General features: G+C 29.6%; 2 protein-coding genes across 3 annotated transcripts in view; one reads left to right on the top strand and one right to left on the bottom strand.

Annotated features, from left to right (window-relative positions):
- Positions 1 to 2716, top strand: part of LOC106460062 (peripheral plasma membrane protein CASK-like) — a 55937-nt gene extending 53221 nt beyond the window's left edge. For both annotated transcript variants that reach the window (XM_022387256.1, XM_022387260.1), the window contains exons 10-12: positions 600 to 686; positions 1341 to 1554; positions 2437 to 2716. In XM_022387256.1, the coding sequence (XP_022242964.1) occupies positions 600 to 686; positions 1341 to 1520 (267 nt within the window). In that variant the 3' untranslated portion in view covers positions 1521 to 1554; positions 2437 to 2716. The remainder of the gene's footprint in view (positions 1 to 599; positions 687 to 1340; positions 1555 to 2436) is intronic.
- Positions 2717 to 3999: 1283 nt separating this feature from the next.
- The window catches only part of LOC106460052 (filamin-A-like), a 96619-nt gene continuing 88869 nt past the window's right edge, over positions 4000 to 11749 (bottom strand). The window contains 7 exon segments of the mRNA XM_013919740.2: positions 4000 to 4897; positions 5478 to 5645; positions 6090 to 6239; positions 6920 to 7096; positions 7707 to 7811; positions 8314 to 8499; positions 10641 to 10745. Coding sequence (XP_013775194.1) covers positions 4605 to 4897; positions 5478 to 5645; positions 6090 to 6239; positions 6920 to 7096; positions 7707 to 7811; positions 8314 to 8499; positions 10641 to 10745 — 1184 coding nt within the window. The 3' untranslated portion in view covers positions 4000 to 4604.

Raw genomic sequence — 11749 nt, 5'->3', positions numbered from 1 at the left:
ATTAAGTGTATCGTAAAGTTATATTCAGAAAGAATAAACCAATTTTATTAAGTAAGGACTTGTGTCGCTAAAGTTTCGTCGGAACGAAGTTACGGAAAATCAATTAACAAACGCAGACGTAACAATATTATCCTATTCCGGAGCTGTGTTTTATGCAATACATGCTCAAGTGTAGAATGTTAATACACACACACACACATACATACATATATATATATATATATATATATACTAGTAAAATAACTAGTCAATCATAACATTTGTACGGTATATACTACTACTAGACCTTTATTTCTAACCCAGGAGATATTAACTTTAAAACGGAAGGATAACTTACCAAATGTCACATTTCTAAAACCTACAATTTCTAACATAAACTGATGAGATCCTCACTACTCTCTGTTTGCAATTGTTTTTCTTTTAATTTCATGAACAGTGAAACTTTTCATTGCCTAATTAACCCAAGTTTTTGCTTATCTTTCCCCAAATTCTCCTCTATTACTTCAACTAAAGGAAACAAAAATTAATGTCTTTTATATGCTTTGTAAGATTTATTACTTGTAATTAGATACTTTTTCTTCTATTAACAATTATTTCAGGCTATAAAAATCCTCCGAACAGCAGAATATACCCCATACATAGTTTTCATCGGAGCCCCATCTTTATCTGGCATAAAAAGTTTGTCAGTAAGTCATTTTTTCAATACATTCTATAGTAGGTGTTCCATTTTGTACTAAAATATTAACCATGATAAGACATTTTAGGCAAGTTATAAGAAATTTCCAGTAATGTTTAAAAGTGACAGCGTATCTCTGGTGAGAGAACTTTATTTAGTCATTTAGTTGATCTTTAACTCTCACATAAAATTCAATTAGTCAGAAAATGAAAGGCAAAAATTATAAATTACCACAAGTTCTAAACATTATTCGCATGATTGTTAAGACTCATTTTCTTTTATAGTGTGATTTTTGCATTCTTACCACTAAACAAAAACTAGATTATAAGTACTAAAATATTAGTGCTCAGGAGTAATCAAGTATGGGGTTTTAAGAGATCACAATATCTTTATTTTAGCTTTTTACTTTATTCTTTTGTCTTTGTTTACTGCTTTAATATACAAACTATTTGAAGAAATAAAAACATCATTCTGACAGGACATATCTGATAAGATTTTTAAAGTAGAGCACATCCTTTTATATTTGGAACATTTTAAAATTAACAAGTCTTCTGATTAAAGCTTTAGATATCTGAAAGTTTTGATAGTTTACTTTAATTCAAGTGTGATTTTTTTAAATTAAAAAATATATGAGAAGTTTTAATTTTATTGTCTACTTCTGCAGACTGATGGCAGCCTGGAGCGACTGGCCAAAGAGAGTGAAATTCTTCAACAAACCTATGGCCATCTTTTTGATTTTACTATCACCAACAATAACATTGAGGAGACAATCGATACACTGGAACAACAACTGAAACAAATTAACAAAACAAGTCAATGGGTACCTGTGAGCTGGGTGTACTGATGCTCAGTTCTATAAACAAGTCCTCGTCTTCCAGGTATAAACATCAGTGTTTATTAGAAAGGTTTCTGTTGAGTGGTTGATTGTTGTTTCACCTGACTTAAAAGAGTATGTTTTATGGAAAACTATAAACATGTATGTATGTATGAACTTTAAAAATCATAAAAGGTAACCGTGCAATAGAATTGGTATAATTTTTCTTTGGTTAGTAAACTAGTGTAATATGATGTATATGTTTTACTACAAAAACCCAAAGTAGAAAGGCTGAATGTATTCTAAATGCTAATATTTTAAGACAGCTCTTAATATGGAATATTTTTAATGTCATCTATATCCTATCAAAAAAATCTGCTATTGTTAAACTGTATACCAATATTCTCTAGTGAATCAAACAATGCTTTTTATGTAGAAATGATGTAACAATTTTTCGAATTGTACGTGATTATACTCACTCTTAATATAAATTCTTCCAAGATTGTTCATTTCAAATATTACGTGAACTTACTCCAGACAAGCCAGGTACATTATCTTGTAAAAGAGGGAAGTTTTACAAGAAATGAAGTATATATTTATTTATATACCCACATAAGCAGTATCTTTAATACCTTTTGCTTAAGTGTACTGATTTTTTAAATTCAGAAACTAGCATTCCACCCCCACAATGGCACTTGCGTTTTATTATTCTGTTTCTAAAGTGAGTTGTAGGTAAAAATAAAAAAACTTATTACTATTAGATAATAATGAAAAACTTAGTTGTGTTTTTATTACAACTTTTTTGAAATATATGGGTTATACTTTTCGTTGCTACATTTTTAAAATATAGTATAAAGTTTTATAATCAGGTGATCATTATGTTTGGTTTTATAAAGATAGTTTTTATGCAACAATGTAATAACCTAATTACATTCCTATATATTAGATATTTTAGGGACCAGTTGCCAGTGTTGTCACAAGAACAAGAAACATATTTTAGTACGACAATAACAACATATCCTGTTGTGTCCCAGAAAGCATGTCATGTAGCATCTGTTTATTCATCTAAAAGCAATAATTGTGTTACTTTCTATTGCAAAAATAAAACTGTATCAACAAAATAAAGTACTAAAACTTGCACTAAAAGGAAGTTCTGAATTAGAGATGTTGTAATTAAAAGTTTTAAACAGTTTTATTGTTAGAGAATTACTTCATAGAATTCAAATAAAAATAACATGGTCATATCAGAAAATACTGGTGATTTCTTTTATAGGTTTAGTTGTAGAGTAGCTCACAGTAACAAAACAACTTGCCTAATGTCAGCCAGACAATAATTATCTACTGAGTTTGTTGAGAGATGGTTTGATATTTGTACAAGGTTTGACAGAAAACTTATATTTATAAAATACTTCCTTTATTAAATTCATTTTCATAAAAAAAATTAAAACCATTAGTTACAAAATTTGCTTCCCATAAAACAGGTTTTTAAGTTGTTTGACAAAAAGGAATACAATTATTTATAAAGAAATATAAAATTTATATATAAATTAATGCTGGTTGAAACAAAAAACATTTGCATCCTTAACCAATCCCAATATACCATAATGTGAGAATTATATTTAGCATGGCCTTTTCAAAAGCTCAAGAAAGCTGAAACCCAATAAAACATTGTACAAAAGAATTAGATAAATCTGACAAAAAAGTGTGACATTAGGAGCTGTACACTTTTAAGATACCCATCCACAGACACAATTTTCCAAATTTCGTATTTTCCTATTTATATAGTTTACTGCATGAAATACACCCACCATTGCTAAAAATAGTGTTTTTCGGTCTTGGCTTTCAGTTATAAAAAAAAACAAACTTGATAGCATTTGTGGATATAACAAAGCAGTTACACCACAAAGCTTTAATTCAACATTTAAAAAAAAATCTGAAGTTAGGGGTTCAAAGCAAAGTCTGAATTGTGTCTGCCTTCTAAATGGAGATCTTAATTAGCCATTTTACAATAAAAAAAATGACCTCCAGCATCTAGTTAATAACCATTTCAGTCTTTTGGAAATATACCAAAAACTTGGAGACCACTCGTTTATTGGTTTAGAAGTACCTCACTTTTTACTAAACAATCAAATTTTAGTTACAAGCAAGATATGTTCAAAATGAATGAGAAAAAAAAATGCTGAGAAGATAATGTGATTTTATAAATGATATGCAAAAAATTTACATATGATAGAAATGTATACTGAGCATTCCAAGGTTCAGAACATACAGAGAATAATGACATTAACATTAAAAAACTTTACAAAAACACACCTGAATGAAATTAATGGTAAAAAAAGTATTTCTTAAATAAATTTACAAAAAAAAATACTTTAACCCTGCCATACAAAATACAATTAATTAATTTTACATAATTCTTAGTAATACAAGTGTTATTCAATTAAAAATGTTAAAATTTTTCATTTGGAAAACAAAACGTAAATGAAAAATTTCTTACAAATTGTATGTTTGAAAATTAGCTGCATTTCATACACTACTTGGATACAAAGTTCAAATTATTTTTATTAACTATAAATCTATAATGTAGAGCTACACTTCTGTTGGCTTATAAAAATGCCCCTGATTTTCTTAGTTCTAATTGATGTTAAACACTTTTGAAAAATACATATACCAACAATACAAAAGCTAGCCAATATTCGTAATAAATGGTGCGTGATTAAAATTATCAGCAGCTCTGGCTAACAATTTTTCAATTATGCACAATGTATGTTCATAACCCTAAGGAACAGGCAATGAAAACTGTCAAGAATTTAGTTTACATATAAAATACTACAAAGTAACAATCATCTTATTTTACATCTAAGTCTTTCAACTAAAGGTTGCTATATGCTAGAAACCTGTTTTAATACTGAACATTTGAAGACTGACTACAGAATATGGAAATATACTAGCCAAATTAGCTAGGGAAACTAAAGTTTTTTGTTTTTTATCAATCCAAAGTAAAAGACTGTATTATTTATAATTACAATAAATAATATGTTATTGGCAGGTGTTATGCTGCACACAGCAAGAAAGATTTACTTAGTTATGATAAACTGGCCAGATATGTTTAGCTTATAATTCAGCCATGGATCCTCGCCATGACATCTGCCCAAATCCAGTGCTATATGTCTTACTTCCACCAAAATAGTCTGCTGAAGTCAGAGGAACAGGACTATGATGGCCTTGCAGATAACGTGTTAGTTCCTCTTGAGTATCAAAAATCATTACTACAAAAGGAGATCCTGGGACATGCTCTCCCGACCATTTGACTTCCAGCCGGTAATCTCCAGGCTCAGTGGGGTCATACTTACAGAGAATTGTTCTGTCTTTCTGACTCTCTCTTCGCATCTCCACTCTGAATGCTCCTATGATGTCACATTTTAATATTAAACATATATTTATTAAACGAAAACGAGTATTTTTAATGCTTCATACACACTGAAATACTACAAATATTTTTTTCTTCCTAATGTTTTAGGAAGAGCAAAAACATTAACATAAATATTCTATAACACAATCACGGGCATCAACATAAGATTTTAATGCATTATATTAGAATTATAGGAATGTGTTAAAACTTATTTGAAAGACCAATTAATGTCAAAAATATGTATTTATACAGTAAATATGAAAAGCAGATAACTTGAGAAATTGGAGATCCAGTGATAATGGAACATTCAGTTAAGGAAAAGTGACATTAAGAGACAAAATATTCAGTTAAAAAATAAAACTAATACTTGAATAAAAGTTTTACTAAAAAGTAACCACATCAAACTATATTTTAAACATTCAGTAGTGTATCAAAGTGTAGGAAAACTTTCACAAACTATTTAAAATCATTAAAAAAATGTTCAACCCATAGATAATAATCTTTAAGCCCTATACACTTAAAACATCATTAAGTATATTCTAAATTTACAATTAAAGTACATAAAAAGGACTCACCTTTAGGTCCTCTTATCCTAACTGTTAATTGGCCAGCTCCAGCCCCTCTTGTATCACATATGAACCTACTCTGGTATATGGCCAACACACCAGGTTCTACTCCTGGTCCATACACTCTCACTTTAGAAGCATCAGGTGGCCCAGCAATTCTTACAGAGAATGGACTCCCTACAAGAAACAAATTTCCTTGTGTAATAAAATCTCACAAATATTGCTAACAGCTTTTCTGAATTAAAACTGAGAATTTAAAAGGAACCTATGTAACTGAAATTGGATTTTAGCTGATCAGAATAAATTTAGGATTATTACAATGTCGGGATATCAAATCTACATTTAGCAAAAATGCTGGTGAATAAATACACAACATTAGAAGCAATGAAAAATGTGGAAGTATTTACACTCTGTAATTTAATGAATTGTTTCACACAAAGTACAAAATCACGTTTTTTCTAATTATCTATTTATTGAACACTTACAAATGATAAATTTTGAAAGTGTAAAACAGATACAAATTTCTTATAGAGTAAAGTTGAAATCAAGAAAGAAAACTACTGCACAACAATCTAATGCTATACCATGCACCACAACAACAATTTTAGAGTAAAGTATTACCAGGTACATGTTCTCCCCCATACTTGACAGTTAACATGTGCCGTCCACCTTCTTGTGGCTTGAGATAAAGAGTAAATGTTCCATCTCTGTGATCATACATCTCACAATAAGCTACTTTATGTGGTCCCATGCAATGTGCTGTTAATTCCCCTGAAATTTCAGATAAAAATAAATATTAAACCTTTGAAATGGTAATATTCATGGTGAATATTTAAACAAAAGGGGTTATATTAAATTATTATCTTTAATTACTTTGTGAAAAATGGTGCGTATAAGTTAAAACTTTATACTAATTTATTCAATAAAAAAACGTTCAGTGATATAATTCTATGTTATAAAAATAATTTGGGAAACTACCCTATACATTGACGTGAATTAAATTAACAGTTTTAAGTTATAACACAACTTTAAGTTTACATGTAAAATGCAAATAAAATAGTAATGGAGAAAAGAATTAATCAAACCAAATAAGCTGATCATTTTTGGTACATAGCCCTTCCTTCTTTTTGGTTAGTTGAGAATTCACAATCCATCTTGTAATTATGAAGATTTACCTTCCAAAATGATAAGATTATCAAGTTTCTTTAAATATATTTACTTACTCTCCCTCTTATGTGTTAATTCTAATTACAAAGATTTTCTTACAAATATTATATTTAAAATTATAATTCCAGGTTACCCTGATGAAACGCCTTGAAATAGAAAAAAAAACAAAAAACTTTGTTCTATATATCCATAAAAATAGCATTGAAAAATATTCCATTTCTTTTGTACTTCATATATTTTCCTTATCAAAATATTTTAAAAATAGAACAATGAAACAAATTTACCTGGTCCAGCTTTTCGAGTATCAATGAAAGCTTTGATCTCTTTGCCTACTGTGCCACCTCGCAATCCATCTCCAGAACAGGCCACTTTGTTAGGGTCACAACTTAGAGATACGGCTACTTTTAATGGACAGCCTTTCACTTGCCTTTCTGACCACATCACATTCAGAAGGTAAGCTCCTGTTCAAATAGTTTAAAACAATATTTGTGGTGAATCTGAAAACTATTTTGTATCAAATATAATTTGATGTACATTTTGAAGCCTTATTTCTATCAAATTATTCCAATAACAAATCAAACCAAAAATCTTCTAGTAAAAATCAAAGTTAATATATGATTAAAAAAATTGTCAAATATTTTAATGAAAGCATTTTAGTCTTATAATTCTAAAGTCCTACAACTAAACTTTTAAAGCTTTTGAATAGATTTCAAATGCTTTCTACAGCTATAATAAATATTATGAATAGTGATTATTTATCAGCAGCTGTACTGATAATTAAATAGAATAAAAATAAGCATAACACACATAGCTACACACATAGGTACAACTAAGCATCTATTTCATGTTCTACAATATAAAAACGTTTAATATATCTGCTAACTTTGCCTTCCCTAATGATTTCACTATAAGTAAAAACATCAGTTTTAATAATAAAAACCTTTTAATGTAATTGCATTTTAAAGCAATAATACAGTATTGATTATTTCTTTAATTCAATAAATTATTAATTATTCTTTTAGTAGATTTATGTAATAGAAAAGACTATACATTAATTAATCATCAATCTACCTGGAACTGCAGGAGTATATACTGCCTTGTAAACATTGTTTCCCTGGGGTATTAAATTCACAGGAATATCAGCTTTTACTCCACTTACACTAACTTCTGGTGACCCTAGATGATGTAAATATATTAATAAAATATGAATTTAGTAAAAGAAACAATATCTTGAAAACCCTAGTAATATATTAATTAATTTCACAAGTGAACATCTGGGGGATAACTGAAGCTGGCATAAACATATAATATATAAAAATTCCATAAAACCTAGCCTTTGGGGTTCCTGAAATATGACCTTAACATAAAACATGATTTTCATTACAAACTGTTAAAATACACTGCCCTATGATATTCCTAAATACCAACTGAACCTAAAATGTCAAATTCTTCCACAAACCATAACAAACTGACATTTATACATCCTGAAATATTACATAAACAAAAACATCAAATTCATAGGAAAAACAATCCTATTATGCTGATCTCTAGAGATCTTAAAATATGATGTTAATGTTGTAAAGAATTATACTTGTTTTCTATATATATATCCAACAAATTTAGATAATTTATGAAGAAATGAGAAGTATAAAGTCTAAGAAAAGACAAAACCATTTACCAGGCCCTGCTTCTGATCCATCAATAAGGAACTCTGCTTCTTCCCCAACTTTAGCAGAAGTTAATCCATGACCACGCAAAACAACTCTTGTATGATCAAGAGCTGGTTCACCTGGTTCTGCATAGGCAAGATATGGCGACTTTGGTAGAGGAATATCAGCATAGTATATATAAAGATAGTATTCACCTGCAGAAAAAGGGAGTTATTTATATGCACAATGTAATTTCCTACACTTAGCTTACTTTAACATCAAGTTAAGCTTTACAGTATTTGAAGTCTTATTAACAGATATAAACCTTTTGATATATATGAGCCAAGATATTTCCATTTTAGAAAACTTGTCATTAAAAGTTAAATAAATTATGATGAAAAATATACAAGATGTGATATGTAAAGTCAAAATGTAAATAAAATATATTTACAATGTTTCTTTCTTTGTTGTTAAGCACAAAGCTACACATAATGGGCTATCTGTGCTCTACCCGCTGCTGGAATCAAAACCAGATTTTTATCATTCTAAGCCCTCAGACTCACTGTGAGCCATCATGGGAGGGGGGGGGGGGTTACAATGATTAGATCATATTAAATCATCAATTGGGCATGCAACAAAATGATTTAGCACTGATTCTAACAATATCTCACAAGGTCCAGTCACCTTTGAGTAGCTGTTGCACAATGGCAGCTTTAGGAATGCATGGGATCCAGTGCAAAATTATGTGTGCATTAACCTTTAAAATGTATAATCATGTAGGGGCCTGTATATTACATTTATATGAAACTTTTTAAAATAAGACTTGGGCAATGTAAGATCAAAGCTACCATGGAAAAGAGTGGGGTCCTGTGTGGTTGCAACTACCTAAAACCACCACTTCCGATACAAATTAGGCCCAAAATAATATATGTAGCATTAATACCTAACAACTGTTCTATAAATATTTATAAATGATCACATTTATACATTATATATGAAACTTAACCAACTATCTAAAAGCAAGTGTTTCTAAAAGCCTTACAACTTTGATATAAAACAAAAAAATACTGATCTTAACTATTAATCATTATACAGGAAATCCTGATACTTTTTTACTTAATGCCAGTAAAATTATAAAAGTGTACTTTAAGTAACATATTATTAGCTTCTCTATGGTTAAACAGAATCTGTAGCAATCTGTGATTCTAGTTAGTATCTGGGACTTCATAAGAAATGTACCACTACATCTACTACATGTACTTGTATCATATGATAAGGGGTGTTGCAAAATAAATCACACTTTTTTCCCCCAAAGTAATGACGAACTTGGTAGGACTGCGAATATCATCACTCATGAGAAATTGTCATTTCAACGTACTCTTGGGTGTTTGACTTTTGCGAAAACTTTGGAATCATGATGCTCACTAGAACTCAGGTTCGTGTTGCATGTGCTGCCTTCAGGATGGCTCAGAAACTAGTCGCAGACATGCTCCAAGAATTTAAGTCTTCCAATCAACACATCGCCTCAAAAGTTTCAGAATTGTTGAATTTGAAAGAGTGGTTCATGAAAAAGTGGTGAAATGTGGATTGGGAACTCTCCAGATTTAAATCCTGCTAAAAATGTCGGAGCTTTCAACAATGCACAGAAGAAATGTTGGAAACTTTGCCTGATTGCGAGAGACACAAATGTAAAACCTTGAGTCATGTTCTCTCTGATGTGCTCACAGAGACAGCCACGAAAACAGACACGTTTGTTGCATTGCTGAAACATTTTGCAAATCAATTAAAACTCGTGCGTGAGAACAATGGTGGCCCAATCAAGTGATATTGATACTTGGAATTACTTTTTTATTGAATTAAAATCTTATTTGGGATTTATTTTGCAACACCTCTTAGTAAACATAACCTGAGGTGGTGTACTTTCTTTAAAACATCTACATCAAATGGAATCAAACACATCCTGAAATTAACAAATGTTTCTATTAAAAACATATGTAGTGTGTGGAATAAAACAAACTGTTATGAAATACTTTATTAATAAATACCTGTATCAGGTATAGTTAAATAGAACCTGTAATTGTCTGCAATTATAGCTGCATGAGGTAGACTTAAACACAGCTATATTTGTACCACATGTAGTAAAATACAAACTTTCCTGACCATACCTGTATTAGGCAATTGATACAATGCTCCAGTGATGTACAACATATCATTATCAGGTGATGTAAATTTAGTCTGTAGTGAAGTACTTCTATCAGATGCAGTGAAACACAACCTGAAGTATTGTAATTCTATCAAAAAACCTGTATGAAGTGGAGTGAAACAGCTAATGATGATGTACACTAATTAAACATACCTGCATTGGGTGGAGTAAAACAGAGTCTGTAACGATGGTTATTAATTTGTTCAACTTGAATTTCTATCATGCCTTCTGATCCTCTAAATTCAACTTGAATTTTACCTAGCAAATGACGGGGAGAAAAAGGTGTTTAGTACCTAATATTTTGAAATTATTTTAAATGTTTAGAAATTCCAGCTTGTGGATAAATATGAAAGTACATATATTTTAATAGCAAGTCAACAACACTTTATAAACCTTACACTAAAGTTTTAGTTTATCCTGAAAAAAAATATTTCAATTTAAAATTAATATAGAAATTCCTAAGGAAAGTTTGTATCAAATTAATTTAATTATTTTATAAGGAAGAATGGAAAGAAAACAATAATCTAGATCAAAACTTCATACATTTTTCAAACTTGGTATTCAAATATTCATAATTCTACTTCTGTGTGTCAACTGTTTAAAAATTCAGAATATCAATATGGGTTCTAAATGTTTTTGTTAGTGTCTGTTTCATAGGTATAAAGCTACACACAATGGTCCAGCTGCAAAATGTCTACTACATGGATCAAAATCGAAGTTTTAGCATTTTAGGCCATTAAGCTTACAACTGAGCAATTAGAGGGAAGGTTCTAAGAGAATCATTTTGGATCTCTATAACAGTATCCTTTTTGGACAAGTTAACAGTACTTGAGAAAATAATTATTTATCAATTGATAAATTAAGATATAGAAATTTTGTATAATGTCAAAGATATTATTATAGAAATGTATCTAAAATGTAAAAAAATCTTAATTAACCTTTCCAGATGGGTCATGGGTCAAAGGCCATGTCATCGAGTTTGTTGACTTGCATTCAAAATTTTACTGAACTACAATTTCATGAATTTATGTCAATAAGTTTGATATCAAACTGTATATTATAATTAATATCTTAGAATTATACATTATTCAATTTCTTAATTTAAAAGTAAATATTAAAACAACACAGTTAAACATTGATTTTTGTGTGTCATGTGGTATGCTGAATGCAGCACTGGTTCAAATTAGATGTTTGTGATGTCAAAATAATAAGTCTATATTTTCATACTAATTAGAAACTCAAATTAACAATATTGACAAGGT

Source organism: Limulus polyphemus, unplaced genomic scaffold (genome assembly GCF_000517525.1).
Source record: "Limulus polyphemus unplaced genomic scaffold, Limulus_polyphemus-2.1.2 Scaffold32, whole genome shotgun sequence".
NCBI lineage: Eukaryota > Metazoa > Arthropoda > Merostomata > Xiphosura > Limulidae > Limulus > Limulus polyphemus.
Note: the sequence above shows the minus strand (reverse complement) of the source record. Positions and strands in the feature narration are given on the sequence as shown.